The sequence below is a fragment of the Rhinolophus hipposideros genome (assembly GCF_964194185.1).
Source record: "Rhinolophus hipposideros genome assembly, chromosome: 20".
NCBI lineage: Eukaryota > Metazoa > Chordata > Mammalia > Chiroptera > Rhinolophidae > Rhinolophus > Rhinolophus hipposideros.
The window spans coordinates 27,301,510-27,324,892 of NC_138066.1; the positions used below are offsets into that span (position 1 = coordinate 27,301,510).

The following is a 23,383-nucleotide window of genomic DNA, read 5'->3' on the forward strand; positions in this document are numbered from 1 at the left end:
CGGGACTCCGAACTGGGGGGAGGAGGGGGCGGCGGGGAGGAGAGGGACACCAGGAGGGAGGCGCGGGGAGGTGGCAGGGGGAAGAGGAGGTAGCAAAGGAGAGCGACTTTGGAGTCCAAGATAAATAAAGAGAGCGCTGAGCAGTGTCAGGAAGCGGGCCCACGTGGAGCCGCGCGGATGGGCGCCACCACGGACTGAGGCAGAGGGACGCACGCGAGTCGAGCGCCCGCCCCAAGAAGTTGGCTTTTTAAGGGGTGGGATGGGGGTGATGTTTTACACGTCCCTTTAAGGGATAACACGTCTTTTGCCCCTATCTAACCCCAAACCTCAAAGATCCGGAATTTGTTTTCTCCTCTCTCCCCACCCCCAAGTGGAGTAAGTGTCCAGTGCAGGGGGCGCACCCCATTCCTAACGGCAGATCCCAGTGGTGGAGTTTTTCAATCAAATTAGGACCCCTCCGAAACCTTGACCCTCAGAGTCCTCTTTAGGTCCTACAGGAGGAGGGAGGTGAGTGTCAAATCTCCCAGCTATCCCCAGTCATTCCCGCTGAAGGCCTGAGATTTCGGGTGCTCCGACCCGACCCGTAAGATCCCGGAGGCTGTGAATACTGATTCCCAGGGATCGCCTCAACTCACACCACCGTAGCTTTCTGGCGTGCAAAGGGTTAACATGGGCTGGATATTGGGGTGGGGGTGCGAGGCGGGAGGGGTGGCGGGATCTGGGTGGGCGCGCTCTGATCTCCCTCCCCCCCCTATTCCTCGGGGGTCAAGTTTCAGCGGCACTCCGCCCCCAGGGTAGGTGTGAAAGACACGTGTCCCCATTGTGAAGGGCCTGTCAGGCAGGACAAAGCAGCCGCCCACCCTTCCCCCCGCCCCTTGGCCCAGCCTGGGGTCAGCTCCAGGGGGCCGGCTGGGTGTCGAGGTCACGACAGGCCCGAGCTTTGGTGACATAAGGAGAAAAGGCTGGGAGACTGGGCGGAGGCCACGTGATGCTCAAATGAGGGGTTTGACAATACCCCCCCACACACACACACCATGAAAAACTGAGTGGTCACTTCCATCACACCAGAAGAGGGGATGAGCCCCTTCTCCCAACAGGCGTAGTAAGCACAGCTGCACCCCCTACCCGCTGCTCCCTGCCCCCCGCCCCCCCATCAATCACCAACACAGAGAATCGCAGTGTCGAGCGCAGTCGATTTTAGTGGTTTTCTTTAATCCTGCTCTGCACTTCTTTCTCATTTACTACACGGGATATTATAAAGAATAAATAGCAGATACTCTTAATTTACAATGATTAGTCATTCCATTTGTTCTCTATATTTACAATAACTGTAAAATAACATTGAACTCTATAGCTTCTTCGAGGTCCAAGGAAAACCAAAACACTTTCCGAAGAATGGAAAATAGCTTTTAAAAAGTCCTTCTACAAAAGTTCTCTCCTCTCTTTGTACTTTAAGAAAAAATAACTTTCCCCCCCTGCTTCGCCACGCGAAGGGCACTGGAATATAAATAGCAGGTTAACATTATTAGCAACAACCAGAATAAGTCTCTCTTTTCTCTGTTCTTTTTTTTCTTTTGCTTATTTTTTTTAAAAATACAGTAGAAGCCGGTAACTTTTAACGTATAATACTGACCTTTTAATAAGTAAATTAAAACTGGGACCGTATATACACACACATATACATTCCTACACAGTTAAACAGTGCATTACATGAACCAGAAAGCTAGGTCTCTGTAGCCAGAAAAAAAAAAAAGTTCATTGAATCCCCTCGCGAGAGGGTGGTGGAACTGTTTGGAGACGGTGCGGGGGGCGTCAGTGGGGGGTCGATCAAGTGTTCGGGTGCGGGCAGGGGGCCCCGAGTTCTAGCATGAGCACTTGCACTCGGAAATGATGGGGTACTGGATGGGAATCCAGCCGCAGCGCTGGCCCCCGCGCCGTTGACAGCGCCACCGCAGCACCGTGAGGTGCACGGACTTGGAGGGCTTGCACACCATGCCCTCGGGCACGGAGCACGAGCGCTTACTGAAGCAGCTGCCCACCTTCACGTAGCGCGGCCAAAAGCGGCTGCCCAGGTCGTTCCACGCGTACAGCACCGGGCAGAAGGTCTGCGACCACAGCCACATCTGTAACTTCCTCCGCAGCTTCTTGCTCAGGCGCTGCTTCTTGCCCGGGGCCAAGCCCTCGGAGAACTCCAGCCCTTTGATCTCGCTCGGCATGGCCCCCGACGGCCGCTGCCGCAGCAGCTGGTCCAGCTCCGCCAGGTCCTCTGCGCCCCCGGCCGCCCCGCCGCCTCCGCCGGGCCGGTCCTCGGGGGGCGAGGTGGCCATGAAGCCCGGGTCGTAGTGGCCCCCGAGTAGTGAGCGCAGGAGCGTCTCGTTCAGATCCTTCTCCTTGGGGTCAAAGATAGGGTCCGGGTGTTCGATGAGGTCCACCAGGGGCAGGTTGTCGCTGGGAGCCGGGCGGATGTGGAGATAGTGCTGGCCGCCGGCCGGTGCCGCCCGCAGCCCCAGGACCACCACCAGGGCGTAGAGGGCGACCCCGAGGCTGGGGCAGCGCTCCATGCCTCCGGCGCGCGCCCGGGGCTGCTGCTTCGTCCCGCGTCCCCGGAGCAGAGCACGCCGAGCCCGCGTTGCCGCCGCGCTCCCCCGTCTCCCCGGCGGCCGCTCACCCGAGGCTGGGCAGGCGCAGGGCCGGCAGCATGAGTCGCCGGGAGAGCCCTTCGCTCAGCGCCGGCTCCCACCGGGCGGAGAAAAGGCACACAAGTTGGCCGCAACTCCTCTCCCGGGTCTACGCGGGAAGGCGGCCGCGGCGGGGCATCCGAAATTACTCCAGGGCGACCGCGGGCGCGAGGGGCGCCGGCTCCTCGCTGCTCTCCCGGGCCGGCGGCGGTGCGGGGCGCGTGGACGAGCTGCTCTCCCCTCCTCCTCCTGCTGCTGCTCCCGGTCCTGCCGCTCTGTGCAGCGCTGCTGGTCGAGCCGGTCCTAGGGGCGCTTCCCTCCGCCCGGTCGGGGCTCCGCGGCCGGCTCTGCCCGGCGGACTCCAGCGGCGGCGGCGGCGGCGGCGGCGGCGGCGGCGGCGTCCGCGCACGTTGGCACCGGTTTGTCTGTCTCGCAGGGTCCAAGCCTTTAAATTTCCTGCACTTTCAGCTCCATCACCATGGAAACCACTGACTCTCTCGGCATTGCCCCCTCCCCCTTCTTCCCCCCCAACAACAACCCCACCCCCCACTTCTCCACCCCCGAGGAGCTGGAGCGGCACAGGCTCCGGGGGAAGCCTCTTGCACTCGCCGCGGAGGCGGCGGCGGCGGCTTCGGCAGCGCCCAGGGCTGTGCCCCGCCGGACCCAGATGCCCCGGGAAGCCGACAGTCCGGCTGCCCGCCGGAGCTCACAGGCGGCGGCGGCGGCGGCGGCGGCGGTGGCGGCGGCGGTGGCGCTTGGCAGGTCTCCGCGCAATTTTCTCTCTCCCCCACCACCCACCCCCCTTCTCCTCCTCCTGTAAAATGCACCGCCCCCCTCCTTTCTCCTGGAGCAATGCAACTGGGGCTCTAGGCGCCCCGCCAGGGCCAGTCCTGGGGAAAGCTCGCGGCCGCGCTGGAGCCGGCCTGGAGGGTGCAGGGCCGGTTCTGCGGGGTGCTCGCGGTGGTGCAGGGAGGGTTTCTCACTAGCTGGGTGCTTTGCACTGGGAGGGGAGGTGCTGGGGGCTCGCTTCTCCGTGCAGTTCGGTGTAAGGAATTTCTCCGTGTGCATGGAGCTTTTTCCCCGGGCGCGTCTCGCCTTCTTCTCTCCCGGGCTCGGGCTAAGTCCCCTCCCCCAGCGCGCGCTCGCGCGCGCGGGCGCGCACGCGCGCACACACACACACGCGCGCACACACACACACACACACACACACACACACACACACACACACACACACACACACACACACACACACACACACACACAAACACTTTGCGCTGGGGAGTCCAGGAGCCGCAGCGTTGCGCAGCGTGATGTAATTCCTAGGAAGCACTGCCGCCCGTCTGTTACCGGGGCCCACGAGAGGGGTCCGCTCCTCACCCTCCTCTTCTCCCTTGGCCGGGTCCTGCACCCTGAGTGGCGGAGCCGCAGGGGCGCGTCCCACTGGCTTGTGGCTCTCCTATTCCGCTGGGCTGCTCGCGGCCGCCGCTCGTCTCCCTGGGGGCGGCGCGCCCTCTTCTGGCCCGCGGCAAATCCTGCACCTGGCACTGGCGGGGGCGGCCCAGCGAGGTGGGTTTGTCTGCTGTCCACTCTGGTCGGCTCAGTTTCTGCTTCTGTGCCCGTGTCCGTGTGTGTGTGTGTCCGTGTGCGTGTGCGTGTCTGTCCGTGTCCGTGTGTGTCTGTGTGTACGCCCGCGCGCTGACGAATCCATTCTGGTCCCGCTGTTCTCTTGAATCTCTTCAAACACTCGAAACTTCCTGAGATTCCTCCCCAAGCCCCTCAAAAGTCAGGAGACTAGTACTGCACCTACTGCCTTCACTAAATTGGTTTCACTGGGCAAGAGTTGTGGACCAGAAAATTAAAAGATAAATTGACCTGAATCCTGGTTGGGCTTCGCCCTGATAGAACTTTGCTAACCTTGGACAAATCACTTTTGTGGCATCATATACCCCACTTTCTGCATTAGTGACAAAACTACATTACTATTTCAGTCCTTCCTTTCTATGATTCTAAATAAACCTGCGTGATGTTTTCTCTTCCAGAAGCAGTTTCTCTCTGACAGGACATGGATATTGAAATGACACTTCTTGTTAATTTTCCCTTGGACAAAGAACTGAATCTAAGCTTCAAAACTCAAACTCAGTTTTCTTTGTAGTGGATGTGATTCGATTCTGGAAAAAGCTGGAAAAGAAACTTGGAGTGGATGTCTTAAGTATTCACCAGCATTCCATGGAGTGGAGTTAGATCTCATTGTGACAGCCTAAATCACTCTACTTCCTTTCCCCAAAGATCTGTTTTTCCCTTTCAACCTGTGCTGCCCCCCATTCTCCCCCTAAGTTTATCATCTGTCTATGGAAGGAAAGACATTGTTTCACTAGACAGTCGTTCTGCAAAATGTCAGCAGTTGGGAAGTTTGTCCAGTTTCAGCTGAAAACATTTTCTTAAACTTCCAAGTCTAGACGGTATCTAGAATTAGACTATTAAGGTACTGCCTAAAAGGAAATCTTGCTTTGATGAAAATGAGAGCAACCCATTGGTTGTTTGAATTGAGTTGATTCTGAAATAATGTGTGACTGCAACCTGGAACGTAGTAGGCTTAAACAATACTTCATTGTTTTTGATGTACTTTAGGGGGCTTGGCACTAGTTTATTTTCTTAGGAAGATTAAATGTTCCAGAGCAATTTTGTCACTGCTGTGGATTAACTAAGAAAATAATTTTTCAGGAAAGAGTTCAAAGGATAAACTCTAGCCCAGCCCTCCTGAGATGATAGGTTCTAATTAGTGACATTTTATTGTGCTGTACTTTATTCCATCAATCTCTTCTCCTCTCCTTCAAATCACCTATTTTTGTTTGAAAACCAACCCAGGTCCTTCAGCCCTTTGTTTAGGCTGGGTAAATTTGACTAAAGCGCAAAAAAGTTCCCTCGGGAATGAAAAACAAACCATATTAGACAATGGATTGGGTGACCTGTTTGTAGTGTATCAACTGGGTGAAGACCATGGAGAAAAACACAAAGGAGAAAGAACTCACCGTGGATGGCCACCTTCCAAGACTTTCGTAGTCCAGTTAAGGGGACTCTGATAGGCATATAAAGAAAACATTAAAAGAGCATGGAAAGAAATCTATCAATTCCCAAAACAGGGTAGACTAGTATATCACAACCTTTGAAAAATCCATGGCCACGTTTGAGAAATATTAGTTTCATGCTATGCTTTGAATGTTGTTTGATATTTTATAATACATTATGATGACCACCCCCGGCCCCCCAAAAGTCAAAACAATTACAATATACATAAGCTATACTATTTTCAAACTACACTTACCCTTCTTCACTGTGAGGTTCTGAAACGGCCCATTTGGGGAACATGCAGTCAGTCGCCCACTCCACTCCCACACACTTAGATACTAAGTGAATCTGGGGATGCTGTTAGCAGAGACTAAGCAGTATTAATACTAATAAATACTAACACAAATAGTAATCCTAATCCTCATGCTAATAATAGTGGAGCTGAGCTTTACCTGGGTTTGATGAAGAAAAGGATATATTTATCTGAGTAGGGAGGGCAGGAGATTTGAAACGTGCAATTTGAGTCTGCGTGAAGAGGGGAAATACATGGAATCAAGGATAACCCAAAGATCTGGGGTGTGGGAAATGGACAAAGGCAGTCTCTGGAACAGGTGAATCTCGGTTGCAATTCTGGCTCTGCCACTCCACCAGCTTGGTTACCTGCTTCACCTGGGCATCTTAACTCCAAACTTCCATTTCCTCATCTTTAAAATGGGGATAACACACACCTCTCAGAACTATGCTACGTATATAAAGGAGGTAGGGAATGTCTTGCTTAGTACAGTACCCAGGGCAGAATATAGAGCGGGCAGTAGCCTTTCAACAAATGTGAGTTCTGCGGGGAACCCCACTGCTCTCAATTGACAGAATACTCAGGTTTGAGCCAGAGAGGCTTGACTCGGCTGGATGCTATTGAAATCAACTCCAACACCTTTGGACCAGCTCTCTGCCCACTCAGTGTGTGCAACGAAACTACTCTCTACCACTCCTGGCCATTAGGAGTTTGGGGGCAGGGAACCGGAATTTTGGAGAGCCTCAAAGTGGACGCATCTCAATGCTTCTGCGGTCCTATTGAAGAGAGAGCTTGACATGCAGGACAAAGAGGGTTGTATTTCTTCAAAAGGAAGCTGTGGGATGGGAGATGAGCCAAGGGAAGGATGGCTATCGGCTCAGCTTTCTGATCAGGCCCTCACTGTGGGGAGTGTTTGGACTTTACTGGAGATTGGCTAGGGACCTCGGCCTTGGCAGCCTGTGTGGGAAGAGTCTAGTGAATGAGACAAGTGTAGGTCCATTCTTGGCTATCCGCATCCCAAGATTTCTGTCCCTGCAAAATGTCCTGGGCAAGGAAAATTGAAGCACTCTTCTGAACAACTGCTTCGGCAACTCCAGGTCAAGGCAAGAGGAACATGAGGGTGCTTTTATGCCTCTTTTCTTATTTCCAGCTGACCCTAAGAACAATTCTAAGAATAATTCAACAACCTTCTTGCTTTTTTGGCTCTGGAAACATGAACCTGAGGCAGCTGTGGGTGATGTGCAAAGGACATGGGGATTGATGTTGGAAAACCTGCAGCCTACCAGCTATGTGACCTTGGGTGAGTCCCTTTACCTCTCTGGAGCTCCCCTGACATTGAGAAGTCAGGGGACCATGAGGCACCATGATAGAGAAGACATGACACCTGCCATCTTTTAGGCCCAACATCATCCCAGGCATATGAAAATCATCACCTGATTCTGTCTGTCACTCTGGTCCCATAAATGTTCAATTTGATGGGATTTAGTGAGATCCAAATGGCATTTTTGGACTTGACCCAATTTAGCAAAGTGAGGAAAGTCAGCCATGAAGCTTGTGGCTTTCCTCTCCTGAGTGGTGGAAGAATGGGAGAGTAGAGGTAGCTCTCAAGGCCAGAGGGTGATGGACTCCCCATGGCCTGCTGGGGGTTGGGGGAACCCTGGCCGGGTCAGGACTCACAACCAGGCTAGAGGCTTCACAACACATTCTAATTTTTTGTGTCCAGTTGGTGAGGAGATTCTAGTTAGAACAGTGAGGTTCTAACTGGCATAGGCATTGTTTGGGGGTGGGGATAGGAAAAGAGAAAGAAGGGAGAAGGGGAGGGAGATAACTCCAAATCTTGGGCTCAGAAGGGAAAATACGTAAATAAATGTGAAATGCATTTCTAGGAATAGAGACAAAGCTAAAGGCCAAAGGAGGAGAGGCGCTGGTTCCAGCTCCCACAGCCTCTTCCCTTCCCCAGTCTGTCTCCCTCTCTGCCTGCGACCCCCTCCCCACCAGGCTCCATGCTGGGGAAGGGGAGACAACTCTGGAGCCCGTGGCTCATTCATCTCCTGATAAACTGTTTATCTGAGTTTTAACGAGGGCGCCTCTCTTCCCGCCCTGGAGACAGAAGCTTCCTCATGTTTAGCCTGCCCTGATGTGGGGGGCCTGGCAGTGGGTGGGGGCGACGCCAGCATGGCAAGCGTCTGCCCTTTCGGAGCTTACACACGCTGCCGCCACTGTGCTTTGCCCTCCTCTCTCTCAGTCCCACGTGATTTTTCCTCCGCTGGGGTCTGGGGCTAGGATGGACTCAAGGTTTTCCTCTAGAAAGGAAATCTTTTTGCAGAGTCTCTCTCTCTCTCTCTCTCTCTCTCTCTCTCTCTCTCTCTCTCTCTCTCTCTCTCTCTCTCTCACACACACACACACACACACACAGGTTCTAAATAAATTTAACAGCCAAACAAAATTTGGTTTAGAGTTGGGGACTATGTGACCCAGTATTTCAAAAGGGAATTGAATGAAATGACGCAGCTGCAGTATTGGTAGCGTGTGGAAAGGTTCTCCTTAGTGATCGGGTTTGTTCTGTGAAAAGACAACTGTCACCAAATGAATAGAAATGTAAACTCTACATGCTCCAAGACCTACTTTCCACCTCCCCCCATTCACCCTTGTGAAACACCCACTTGTACAGATACGGATGCATTTGTTGACCAGCGCACCGTCCTTCCACCACAACACATACAGGAACAGTACATACAAACACACCGGAGTGCACACCCATGCACACACACACATTCCCTATACTTTCCCCCACACACTGTTGCCCTTCTGTCCCTGCCCCTGTCACTTGGGCTATAAAGGTTTCTGGAGACTGTACCCCTTAGCTACCTGCCATGAGGAATTTAGACATCACCTTCTCCACCCCACCCCCAACCTCACAAGCACGCATCTCAACCCAGGCTTGCACTTCCCCCACATCCTCTCATCCTGCTGTCTCAGCTAGATGTTTATTGAGATAATATGGTCTAGTCTCCCTTATCTTCTCAAAGACCCAAGATAACAAGGAGATAGGAGCGCAATGGAGTGAAAAATAAAGTGGAAAACCACCCCTATTTCAAGTGGTTGGGGTGATTTACAGGTTCTAGCTACTGAATTCCCCAAATGCCACATTCTCCCATCTCTGAATTTTTTTCTTAGCCCCTAACTCGGTCTCCTCCCCATCCAACTAAGCGCAGCCAGCCTTGGAAATGATTCATTGTGACCACCAACTGTGCTCCATCAGTCTCACTCATTCATCTATTCACCAGGCATGTACCCTGATTCCAGATACTCTGCTTTCCAAGGAATAGATGCAGTTCCTTCCCTTGAGGAGCTCAAAGACTATTGGGGGAAAAAGGGAAAATAAATAAAATATTACAATTCAGGATGTCAGTTGCCATGATGAGGCATAGGACTATTGGGGAAGGATGGGGGATCCAAGAAAGCACCCCCAGGTCCAATTCCATGTCCAAATTGGGTTCAGAAAGACCAATCAGAAGTCACAGGCTAGAGGGATGAGGAGGGGACATTGGCTGGATCGTATTTTGGGCAGTGGCAGGGACCAGGTACAAAATCCAAGTATTGGAGACAACATGGCAGTGCTGTGTTAGGGCTTGGGGATTAGAGGCTGGAAGACCAGGGGCCTTGTATGGTGGGGCATTGAGGGTTTTAAGGAGTTTGAAATAAAATTTGAACTTAGACTTGAGTTTAGAAGTACTTGAAAGAAACCTTGGAAATCATATTAATATGGCGATTGTAGGTCCTAAATTTCTACGACAGACTCTATTAAAAAAACAAAACAAACTTGATTCTGATTGAAATCTAGGCTGCTCAGTCCTAGATCCCTTGTTTTTAATCTCTATGTGGGGATTATTTTATGTGCATGGAAAAATTCCTAAAAATATGTGTATAAATCATTCATTGTAACATCCCTAAAGAAGGGGATAAGTGCATGGGGTGAGCAGGGGAGAGTAACTCACTTTTTACTTTATAGTATCTTTATATACATTTACTTAAAAAACACACACAAAACAAAACAGAGCGTGCAATCGTTGTGTTTAAGGGAAAGATCAATGATGGATTAAAATCTGGGAATTTAGAAAAAATAACTTGCCCTAAATTAACTATCAGTCATTAGTAAAGCTGGAAATGGTGTTTAAAGTTGTATCTGTTGAAAAGAGTTTTGAAGCTAGCACCAGGCTGAGGGGCAGGACCATGCCGTATTCTTAGGTCATCTTTGTTTCAGGTTTAGTTAAATGGTTCAGCGCTTATGTACGATGGTAAAGTGAGAGAGAAGCCTGTTTGAGAAGCTTTTGTGTGCAGGGGCGTGTGTTTGTGAACCCTCATGTAAGCATGTGACAGACACTGTTTCATCTGTCTCCGGCATCTACAGAGAAATCAGATTTATTTCAAAATAGAGCGATACTCTTGTCAAAATCTACCACTGGTCTGAGAAACAAAACTGAAATGCACCCAGAACCAATCTCATGCTTGATCAAAACTGCAGTCCGGAATGAATTTGGGGTGGGGCCTGAGTGATTGGAAACACATCACCTAAGTTAAGGGTTTGGAGGACCAAGTCCCCAAAGGAGGACAAGAAGGGCTTTCTCTCCCACTTTCCAGTTTTAGAAACAAGAATGCAAGTTCAACACACGCTGGTAATTTACCACCTGCCTTACAAACATTATCTTATCTACATTGTACATGAGGAGCTTCTGGAGTAGGGACAACTATCTCCCCATTTTATAGATAGAGAAATTGAGGCCCAGGGAGGCAGGCAACTTCCCAAGGCCGTATTCTTTGACTCAAGGATCATCTCAGGAGGCAGGGCAGGGCTTCTTAGCTCAGAGCTGTAGGCTCAGAGGGCTACCTAAGGCACTAATGTTCATTGGTGTATTACTGTTCTCTTGATCCAAATCCGTATTTGACTTATGTCAGATGTCATCGGTACCAGCAGGCTAGGGAGACTTACTTTTGGCAACTTGGTCAAGTCAGGGAGAGGGTTCATTTCATCTTCCCCTCCCCCACCAGGCTCACGGTTCCACCCGCCATAATGGAGCATGACTGTAGTAAAACGAGGCTTTTCATCAAGCTTCTTCACATCACTTTCAAGACAAACAATGTCTCTGAAACCCCCAACTGTTTTTATTTTTCTTATAGCTAAAGTTTCACATAGTGCCTTTAACCTAGCTTCATTAAAAAATGCCCTCAATTAAGAAAAAAAAAATCACGGCATTTCATTACAGTAATTCACAAAACATACCTATGGAAAATGAGAGGCTTCAAAGTTATACAAACAACCTCCTTAAATTTCTAAAAGGGGTTCCGCAGATGAAACAAATTTCATCAGTTTCTATAAAGAAAAAGGTAATTTTCACAATAAACAAAGGATGTTGATCCTGTATGAAATAAATTAAAAATAAATAAAAATAAAAATAAAAGGGGTTCCTACCTTCCCTCTAACCCATCAGGCATTCTCCATCTACCACAGCAATTTTCTAGTCTTTGGCATAGTAAATTAAGTAAATGTATTCATTAAAATACAAATAAAAGTAAATAAAACAGTGGCTAGTTCTTCACCGGCATGAGTTCAAAATAGGAGTTTTCTAAGGTATGATTCCTTATTTATAGGATTTTAGGAAAAAAATAGTATTATAAATTATTTGTATACATATAAATGAGAAAAAAAAATTTCCACCCATGGTTGAGAAAATGGATAAGGTTAGAGCCGAGTCCAATGTTTGGGCCCCTGGGTCTCCTCCCCACAAAATGAATACAGCACACTACAATTTCAGACAAGTGTTTCTTTCCTCACACAAAGGCTTAACCACATTAACTAGTTAATGTAAAGCTTGATTAAACTCGCAAAGATAATCCCTAAAATGCTGGAAGAAGGGCCCTTGAAATGCCTGGAGGTGGCAGGGAGGGGACAGGCCCATAATGAGGCAAGGTTGTGGTTCCAACCTCATTTTCACTTTGCATTGTTTCAAAAGTGAATTACTGGGGCAGTTTAGCAAAATACATTGAGAAAAATGTAAAGCTGCCTCCCTCACCTCCTGGAGGATTTGAGTCACCACAGATGAGCCTTTAAATGTAGTAAGAGACATCGTAATTATCATGCCACGGGGGTAAGAAAATCCTGGCAGATCACATTTGATAGAACTCTGCCTTCCTTTCAAGCCCTGGCCCAAGAGGATAAGCAGCTACATCAGAGACTAAATGTTTATGGCTCAGGCTTCTTCAACAGTATGAATGTTTACTTCTGAGGTAGTCCTATTGTTTCGTGTGTGATTCCAATATGCTTCTTCTAAATATTTTGACAGCCAGGGAAGCCTTGTGGGGGCACTTGTCCTCTCTTCGGGACTACAGGGCCCAGTGATTGGTGATAGGATGGTGTTTGGTGAGATCTCTAACTTGTCCCTGATAGCAGTCCTTCATCCTATAGCTTTTAGGGTCCTAAGTGAGGTCCTCATACTGGCCTGCCCAAGGCAAGATGACTTCCTGCTGAAGTGCACTAAAGTGCCCCTCAAGATTCTCCCAAAGCCTTAGTATTCCTTAAGAAGAAACAGGCTACAATAAGCTTGTATACAGAAAGGGAATTATTTATTATACAATTGTTCAAAGGATTCTTTTGGCTACTCTCAAGAGAAAGTTAGGACATTGGATTCCTTTTCCAATCTGACCACAATCTACCTTTCCCCATCACCTCTTTCCACTCTGCTGTTCCCCTTATATTTAGCTTGTCTACAACTCCTGGGAGGTCTCTACACACAGCCTGCATTCCTGACTTTTATATGTTCTGTGTACTCGCTTTCTCCCTTTTGCAAAAATCCTTTGCAACCTTCTAGTTTCTGCATAAATATCGCCTCTTCCATTCTTGATTCCCTCTGGGTGGACTTAGTGGCTCCTTCCCTTAGAAACATTCTATACTTGCCTCTGGTTGACTGGTGACCGGCTTGCATTCTAGGCAGTTGTCTGCCTTGACTGCTAGGCAGCGAGCTCTTTATGTGAGTTCATCTCTGTAGTCCCAGGGCCTACCATTGAGTTTGGTATGTAGTAGGTGCCTAGTGAATGAATGGATCCCTGAAATTGTTCCATTGCTTTTGGAGACCATCATGGATCCTGGTAGTGGGTGAAAGAAAATCATATTGGGGAAAACTATGCCCATTTCTTAGTTAATGCAGCAAACCCAAATGGTAATAACGTATAGTGTCTGATCTTTTTTAAGAAATCAGATCCCTCCTGGGTATCTGGAAAATAAAAAGACCAATTGGACTGAAACAGGTGCTTTACTATTTAAACTGGTACACACCAATGACTTCCCATGCTGCACTGGACACGGCCTGCTTGTTGTACCAACACCCTCAGCAGGCTGAATCCTCACAAATCAGCAGCTCAGTATTTTGAGGTCCACTGTCTTTGGCAGCGGAAGCAAGCCAGGGCAGGGGAGGGGGTAAAGAGTGGTTGGCTCTGTCCCAGGAAGCTGTAGCTTGGGGTGGGGGTCGGGGAACAGTTGAATGATCCCAGTTCATTCTGGGGAGGCACAGCTGCTGTGATATGTCAGGCTAAACTCAGCCCAGGCCCTCGGAAAGAAAGATGGTGGAGTCCCCGCCCCCATCCCCGAGACCCCAGGACCCAGTCCTTGTTGGAACTCTTTTTTCTCTCTTTTACCCTACTGCTTCCAGTCTCTGCTGTCTTCCTGGAGAGGTGGATTCAGAGGCTGTTTCTAAAAGGGCTGAAGAGCACTAATCTTTCTGTAGACCAGGCTCCGGTTGGTGTCCAGTTCCTCTTTGTGTAGCCAAAGAGTCTTGCACACCATCTGGCACAGTCAGCACTCCCTGGGGGTGGCTGGATACAGTGGCTAGGTTCACTGTCAACACCGACGTGGTGTGCAACTCCCTAAACATCCTGTAGGTCCTCTAAGTGGTCATTCTGCAGCCACCATTGTCCAGATAACCAGGTCAAAGTTGCCCCTCTGGGTATTCTTTTCCCAGCCGGAGTGACGCAGCCCGCTGCAAGAGCTTCTCAGGGGCAGCTCGACATCACTGGGGTTCTGTCCACCTGGCACGAAGGGCAACGCTTTGAAGAAGAAATGGATTAAGGTATTGGATTACAGTTTCAGTAGCCAGGCTCAGGGCCTGAGCTGAATGTTCTCCCCCAAGGAGGGTGACTTGGCAGGACAGCTCAGGCTTCCTGCCCTGCTGCCTCACTTTCTTCCAGTCTCCACTGCCCTCTGGGCAGGGGGACGGAGGGCCTAAGGGAGACCCTCACACCCCATGACTTAAATCAACATTTTCATAAAGGGTATATGTCTTATTGTATACTTCTGCACTTGTTCTGTCCTATCCCATGGCAATGTGAAGATGTGGGGATTATGAGTGAGTGACAGCTGGGTAGAGGCCAGAGCTCAATAAGAAAATTGATGTTACCCTCTTTCTTCTCTTCTTCCTCCTGCTTACTGATTACTGAGTTCTTGCTGTATGACCAGCACAGTGCATTATATTTCTTATCTCATTTAGTCATCAAAACATCTCAATTTATAAGCAAGGACACCAAAACTCAGGGAGGCCAAGTGACTTGACCAAGGTCACCCAAATAGAAAGTGGCATAGCTGTGGTTTAACTCTCTGCCTAACCTCAAAGCTTGTGGTCTATTCTTGATGGCTTCTTGTTGTTTCATCTGGGATTCTGCTTCTGGTGTGCCTTATACAACTTACAAATATAGAAGGTGGTGGAGGGGAGAGACACACAAGTAGAATTCAATGTGACTCACAAAATACTAGTATAAGTTATTAATAGTGGTAAAGCTTACAATGAGTAGGAATTATAAACACCCAGAATATGGAGAAATTGGAACCCTTATGCAATACTGGTGGGAATGTAAAATAATGCAGCTGCTATACAAAACGTAAGGCAGTTCCTTATAAAATTAAAAATAGAAGTACCATACAACCCAGCTATCCCATCTCTGTGTATATACCCAGAAGAGCTGAAAGCAGAGACTTGAGCAGATATTGGTGTACCCATGTTCATAGCAGCATTATTCACAATAGTCGGAAAGTGGAAACAATGCAAGTGTTCATCAACAGACGAATGGATAAACAAAATGTGCTGGATACACATTCAAAGGAATATTACTCAGCCTTAAAGCGGAAGGAAATTCAAGCATATGTTACAACATGGATGGACCTTGAGGGCATTATGCTAAGTGAAGTAAGCCAGTCACAAAAGAATAAATGTTGTATGATTCCACTTAAATGTGGTACATAAAGTAATCAAATTCATAGAGACAGGAAGTGGAATGGTGGTTGGCACAGGGGAGGGGGAGGGGGAACGAAGAGTTAATGTTTAATGGGTACAGAGTTTCAGTTTGGGAAGATGAAAAAAGTTCTGGAGATGGATGGTGGTGATGGTGGCACAACAGTGGAAATGTACTTAATACCATTGAACTGTATGTACATTTACAAGTGGTTAAAACAGTAATTTTTACCTCCTTCATATTTTACAACAGTAAAAAAAAAAAACTTAGGTGTCCAGCGAGGGAAGAGTAGAACAACTTTACACACAGCCCTCCTCAGGTGCCATCTTTCCCTGACTTGGTCACCATCAGCGGATGTCAAACACAGAGTGAAGTGAGAAGCGCCCGTCCCCTGGGGACTCAGCTGGCAGCTTTCTTGACCCAGGTGGGCTAGTGGCTCTGTGCAAAGCAAACTTCTCCATCCTCTCTTCTGTCGCTTAGCAAGCACTGGACGCTTTCAGGCCGGGAGGAAGTTCATCTGAAAATAAAAGCAGTCCTTCAAGGGTCCACATGGCTTGAAAGACTCCCTTCCTGGTCGTCTCTGAGGCTGAACCATGACTGCAGCCAGCCCCCTGGGTATAGTAACAGCCCTGTCAGCCAAGGCCAATCTGCCGACCTCAGAATCCCAAATTAGCACCTGGCCCTTCGATAGGGCAACTTTGGTTTAAAGTTTAAGTGAAACCTTGACAGTCCTAGGGACTGGAAGGGAGGCCCAGGGTTGCTCTCATAGGATGCTCTTTCTTCAGAGGAATGCGATGGTGTGTACCGTGCGGTGTCTGTAGTCAATTCCTACAACTGCAATTAGGGCCTTTCAATGGAGGTGTCAGCCACATTCAAAGTCTGACCGGTCTCACCCATGAAATTCATAATGGGATAAAAGTTCCATTCCGGGACTGACAACTTCAAATGGAATTTGGTGTAATCTTTTATTTATTTACAGGGTTGTGGGAATGGGGGCTGGGGGTGGTGAAAATCCCATCTCACCCGGCACTCCCCCTTCCCCCTCCTCTGACCAAGCTTCCAAGGATAAAAATGAGGGTTGGGATTACATTTGGAGGGAAGCAAGGCTATATTTAAATATGCTTTGGAAAGTGTGGCTCCATGTCTGAGGCAGTCAGTCCAGAGCGACAGCTTGGTCCAGCCTGGCCTGGGACATTCCAAAGAATCATATGGAGACCTTGTGCTAATTGGTTCCAATTTGCCAGTTGCATTTTCTGTGTACCAGGCCAGGTCTGAACGCTCCCTGCTCTCTGAGAGAAGCAACACACAGGATTTACTCCAGGAGCCAAAGAAGCCTTCCATACTTTGCTTGGTTTTTCACGGATGCCGATGGCTGTTTAATTAATTCTCGAATGCCCCTTCTTTTTCACCTAAGCTTACCCAAGTCATTATTCCATTAGCTGCCTCTTGGTAGATCTTTCAGTAAGCTCAGTGCATCTTATTCACACAAAAGCAGAGGCTTTTTGCGGTATGATGTGAGCCAGGAGAGCCAGTGGTGGGGGTTGGGGCGGGGGACGGATTTATTTGTAATTACAGTAGAGTTCTCGCTCCCAACCGGTCCCACCGTTCTGCCCATTCACAGACTCCGGCCAGGGCTGGCGCCAAGGTCTCCAAGTTGCCCTGTGTTTATGTCATTGAGACGAGGACAATATTTCAGTGTGGAGCCAAGCCACAGGGATCCACTCTATAAAACCCTCACTAAAAATAGACGCTCCAACCCCTGCCCAGCCCCCTCCCCGCCTCCACGACTCCCCCACGCCTGCCCCCAGAGCTCCAGCACCCAGCTTCAATTCGCAGGGAGACAGGCGTGCCAAATCGGCCGAATCTCGCAGCTCCAGGGGCCCGGCGAGCTCCTCTCTTCCTCAGGAGTTTTAAAGCAGAATAAAAGGCGTCAATTAGCAGCCTTTAGAGCTGACAGGGCAATTAAAGCTAAATTGCAAGACAGAGGGAGAGCTAGAAGAAGGAGAAGAAGGGGTGTCTCAAACTAGGGGGGAGAGAGAGAGAGAGAGAGAGAGAGAGAGAGAGAGAGAGAGAGAGAGAGAGAGAGAGAGAGAGAGAGATTTCAAATGTATTTTTGGTGACAGCTGCATTTTTGAGGAGGGTGAGCCTCTCAAACTACAACTGGCTGTTTGGATATACTTTCACTTGTGAAGTGATATTTTCAGTGAACACTGATACGCTCAGTTTATTGCACTTTTCATGTTAGATCTGAGCTGCTTGGGAAAATTAAAACAAACACAAAGCAAAAAGATCTTGTCTTTACAAACTCTCCCAACTGGCCTGGGTCCCAGTACACCCTTTTCTTTGCAGGGTGAATTAGATGCAACATGAAATTGTGAGGGTAATGCATGGGTGGGTAGGGCCATCGCAATACTCAGGGATGAATCAGGTTTCGGGGCTCCCTCCCAGAGCTTAGAGCTGATGACTTGGTCATAACACCTTTGCATACTTTCTGTTGTCAGCCCAGGACCCCAAAGATATAAAGCTATTGGGAAGCAGATATTTATTATTATTATTTTTTTTTACCCCTGAGTGTCCTTGTGTCACAATTAGGCTTTGGTTGGGGATTTGGGAGGGCCTGAGACTGTTTTATGCAGATGGGACTTGTAACAAGGGCAGTATTGATTTTGATTCACTGTTGTAACCCACCAATTCAGGGGATGGAGTCAAGGGGTGCTGTGCATCCAGATGGGTACAAGAGAGAACCACAACATAATCAGAGCAGTGAGCCCAGGGAAGCTAAGAGCTTCTTCGACACCTTCACAGGCATCCTGTCCTCCCCTGGACCCAGAGCCATGGAGGAAATAGTAACTACAGTTCTTGAGAGAGTGCTCTCAAAGTCACCCTTGCTTTGCTGAACCTCAAATTTCAGTCTCTCATCCTCTCACTATAATCCTGGTCTCTTTATCTTCTCTTACTCATTAAGAAGAGTGATCCTTTCTACACCTACCCTGCTTCTGGCATTGTGTTAAGGGCTTCCCATGCACAGAATGTGAGTGAGGTGCTATTATTGTGCCCATTTTATGTAAGAGGAAACTGAGGCCTAGAGAGCTTCAGTAACTTGTTCAAGCTCATCCAGTTATTAAGTGGTGAAGTTGGGATTGGAACCAGACCTAAGTCTAAAGACTGAGCTCTTAATCCTTGTGATATATAAGTCTTATGCAGGGTTCCCGTGAATCTTTGGGAAAACTCGTTAACTTGAAATCAGTGTTCATTTGGATGGGCTGAACTTTGAAGCCCTTAGTAATGGGAATTGCTCTTCCTAGTACACAGGTGCTACTGCAAGGACAGCATGTTTAGAATCAGCAGTTTTCAGCTGAAGGGACCTGAGAATGACACTTAAATGGGGGGGGGGGGTTTAAACTAGGGTCCAGGGCTTTTAGATTTGTGAGAACCTACTTTCAGGGACTTCTTGACATTATATATTTGAGACAGTATCTAGCTGAAGCCACACTATTTACATTCAGCAAGGTGAGAGGCCAAAGAAGGCCGCACAGTTAGTTATGGCAGGTGAAGTCAGAACCAGGATGACATCTCTTCAGGACTATTTCTGCTAACCAGTAGAATTTTCTAGCACTGGATTTATAGGTCTACATGCACAGCTTGATTGAAGCCCTTTACGGCAAGGACTGATTCTAGGGGCTTTAATATTTGATGAGTGAATCTGTAAAACCAATTTAGGAGTGGTTGCAGGTAGGTAAACACTTGATACGGTAATTACAGACCAGTGTTACCTGCACTCAGGAGTATTAATGTGTGGCCGCAGTTCAGTCTCCTAATCTCAATTGCTTAAATCAAATAAAATCGCCTTTCTGTTTATATCCTAAATTCTCCATTTATTCCACAGTCAGTAGTTTTTTACAGAATATGGACTAGGCACTCTTCCACACTGTAAGCAAAACAGGCTAATTCCCCACTCCCCACCCGACTAACCTGATCTGTAAGGTATTGCTATGCCATATTGCTACGCAATACAGATTTGGTCTGATGAGGTTTGGATGGTGTGAGGCCCAGTTTAGTTTCTCCAATTTGGAGGCAACTAGTGCATCTAATTTTTGGGTTTCTTTTTTTGTCTTATTTCCTTCTATTATGCCTAAATGAGTGTGTTTTTGTTTCACTTTTGATTTTTTTTCAATTGAAAAATTATAAGATAATACATTGTAAGAAAATAAAATAATGCAGGAGTATTAGAAGTAAAAATATGAAAGTCTCCCCATCTCATCTTAGAGTGGTCAGTATTAATGTTTGATGGTATATATTCTTCCCCTATGGTATGTATGTACAGTAGTCATACAATACATAATATATACATATACACACAAACAGAGGGTACAGAACTGGGGCAATTCATTCAAGGGGGCAGGATAGCCATACTTGTAATTTTGTCATCTGCACTATCCATGGGTTTTATAGGCCTTTTAGAATATCATTAAGAACAGATATTTTAAGATAGAATTTTTTTTAAGATAGAATTTTAATAACATTCAGAAAATAAAAGTCAAGGGCCCTCTCTGTTTGCCTCTAACCTTCCCCAAAACCACAGGCCCAGGGTAGCCTCTATTTGTGGCCCAAAGGATGATGGGCCTCCATGGAGTTATTAGCTTTTTTCTATTCTTTTCCTTGTTTTAGCTTTTTTTTTTTTTGAAAACTAAAGTGTTTGATTCTTTTATATTCATGCTATATGTGTTCATGGCAGTACAAACAGAACAGTTAATTCTTTTCAATGGCTGCGTGCTTTTCCAGAGCATGAAGGTATCATGATTTAAAAGAAAAATAAAAAGAGTTTGCTTAATAAGGAGCATTTTGGTTTTCTCCACTTTTTTGTTTTGTTTTTATAGACAAAGCTACAGTGGAACAGCTTTGATACATGTCATCTGCTTACTCATGGGAATTTTTTTTTAGGATAGATTTCTAGAAATGAATTGTTGGACCTAACGCTTTGTGCATTATATATATATTTTAAATAACCACCTTTTTTTTTTAACTTTTATTTATTTTAAGTGTGTTTTTCCAGGACCCTCCAGCTCCAAGTCAAGTAATTGTTTCAATCTAGTTGTGGAGGGCGCAGCTCACAGTGGCCCATGTGGGGATCGAACCCGGCAACCTTGTTGCTATGCTCTAACCAACTGAGCTAACCGGCCACCCCTGTGCATTATAATTTTGATGCTGCTAATTTCCCTTTAAAAATGCTCCAATTTGTACACCAAACCAGAATAGTGGCATTCACCCAAATGCCCATATTACAATGGACATTTTTTGCTCCTTATGAAGCTATCTGCAGGAGTTGACCAGTGGAATACAATCAGTGATAAATCCACCAGTGGCATGGGAAGAACAAAACCCAGACTGTCCTAAGAATTCAGCTTTTGTTAGTTCTCCATTACACAACCACTTCCAGCAAAAATAGAGCTGAGATCATAATGTTACACATGGGGATTTCTCACCCTGAAGGAGATACTTCAAAGAAGATGGCGTTGGCCGTTGACAGGTAGGTAGTCTTCCTCAGGAGAAAGCGCACTGGACTGAGAAGAAGGGATTAGAAGAATGGCTCCTACCTAATTGTTGTCACTTACTAAGCTATATCACTTGGAGCAGTTCACTACCTAGAAGTCCACGAACCCCTTAACCTGCCCAGCAGGATCACATCATATACTCGTCAAACCTCGTGGGGTTGCTGTGAAGAAAACATGTCCCAGTGTTGTATGGAAAAGTGTTTTGTAAAAGGTGTGTCATTTGGATATCTGCAGATTCAATGGATCTCTGTAGGGAAGCCTATTTCTTCGATGCAGATACAGAGAGCAGCTTGCACAGTATTTAAGTCTGCATGGATATTAAATGGCAACAGAAAAAGACCCTGCTGAGAGCTTTGGGAGACAGGGTCTTGGATTGAGTATCTAAATTATGCTTCTTTGGGCTTCAGAGAAGCTTTTGAGAAATGTGATGAATAGTGATGGAGCTTCTGGGGATGCTTTGTGAGGCATCCTGCCCCCCGTGGATGGGGGCAGGGTGACAGAATGGTGTATAATTACCCAAGACTGTTAGGATAATTTTGTATCTACTGGACTTGGTACAGAGTAGGAGCTTAAGACATATAGAATGAATGCATGAATAGTGTTCACACTTACAACCCAACAGCTTGAGTGTCTTCTTTGACCTTGAGTTGGCGACCACAGGCCAGCCCCTTACATACTGCTCTCTGATTTAATGACATGATGCGCGCCAATGCCTCCCATTCTGTGACTGACTTATGGGAGGTGCACAGTTAATACTTCCGTTTTGCCCCTTCTACCCTCTGTGTCCTGGCCCTCCCTTCATGGCACAGCTCATTCCCCACCCCATTCCCCACTATTTAAAATATTTGGCAGAGAGGATAATTATATATCATCATTGTAGACACAACCTTGTTCCAGTTTTAACTTTGCCACACACAAGTTGTATGATATTGGACAAAGTGCTTAACCGAGCTCAGCCTCAGTCTCCTCTTCTGTACAACAGAGATACTGGTAACTGTCCCAGAAGTCTTGTAAGGTTTAGATGCAATCACGATGCCCGATGGTGTCCCAATGCTGATTACACAACACAAAGAGGCCTTTCAGATCCCTGTCTTCAACATTATTGTAGTTGACTGTTCATGACAACAACATCAACTGACATTTTGGAATGTTCCTGCTTTCAAACCCCTGTACCTTTAATTCCATTCTTATCAGATGTCATGAAACTATCGCGGAGAGGGGAAGTAGTTTCCCCAACGACCCATGCTAGCAGTGGCGGAGCTACATTTCTGCACCAGGCTGAATCCCTCAGGCTGATTCCATTGTGCTTCCCTGACTTGGCTCCTTTTCTGGTGCCAGAGGCCCACCAGCCTTTGTCTAGTTCTAAAGCAAATGGAACCCTTTACCTCTGTGGGTATGAGAAGATCTATCCTTCTTGCTGGCCCTAATCATGCTGCATTCTACCTGGATTCTTTCCTTCAAGCCCTAGGAAGACCAGGAAGCTGGAAGGGTAGGAGGCCCTTCAGTTAACAAAGCGTAAGGGCTGATCCCAAGTGAGCCTATCTTTTTGAATCTCTGATGGGAGATGATCTCATGAAGGAGCAGGTCCCCGGGGGGAAGAGTGAGGTTAAAGAAAGCCAGACTAGGAATGACCTCTGGACACTCGCCTCTCTCTCCTGGCCTCCATCCATCACTGCTCCTTTCTCCGGTCTCCAGTCTCCTGGGGGATGGCTGTCTCCTCCTTTCTTTTTCTTTAGAATCGGGGAAGATGACTCAAACACTGCCTTAGGACACCAAAGGCATCCACAAATTGGTCCCAATCCCAGCTAATGAGGAAGGCAAGAGAGGAGACTGGCAGGCTGTGTCCTGTGGCTTTGGGCTGCAAGAGGAGGGGAGAAGGCCGCAGCCAGCTAGGCCCTCCTCTGACCCCACACAGCTCTGAGGCCCACTGCCTCCTGCCCTGGGCTTGTGGATCAGGCTTTTCTAAAATTTCTTCTGTTCCAAGCCAGTAAATAAACAAATCGCTCTCCAACCTCCCTCCCTTCTTTCCATACACACACTTTCCCACATTAGATCAAGCAGTGTAATGGAGAGGTTAAAAGCACATCCTTTAGGGCCTTGAAGATGTTAGTTTCCGTTCTAGCTTGTCCACATATTGCTGTGGGACCTGGGACAAACCACTTGACCCCTCTGAGCTTCAGTTTTCTCATCTGTGAAGTGGGCCCAATTACACTCATTTTGGAGAGGAGGTGAGTTCAGATGTGAATTGCCTGGAACCCAATGCTTCAGGAAGAGGTGTCTGTTATGATTTTAAAAGCCTCCTTCCCCTCACTCCCATCCCAACACACGCATATGAAAGAAGGCAACTGCAGCACTGACACAAACCCCAAATCCATTTTTTAAATCACCCCCTTCCTTTAAAAATTGATCCTTATATGACTTCTCCTAGTGTGGGGTCCCTGCCCGAATTGCAATAGTAACATCACTGATTAGAAGTTCCTCCTGTCAGATGGGCTCCAATGACATGGGTGTGGGGGAGG

General features: G+C 47.7%; 1 protein-coding gene across 1 annotated transcript; it reads right to left on the minus strand.

Annotated features, from left to right (window-relative positions):
• Nucleotides 1-1,181: 1,181 nt before the first annotated feature.
• On the minus strand, nt 1,182-4,216 carry NOG (noggin). The gene has a single exon (XM_081028547.1). It carries the CDS (start codon nt 2,559-2,561, stop codon nt 1,863-1,865), a length of 699 nt encoding a protein of 232 aa, XP_080884673.1. The 5' UTR covers nt 2,562-4,216; the 3' UTR covers nt 1,182-1,862.
• Nucleotides 4,217-23,383: the final 19,167 nt, after the last annotated feature.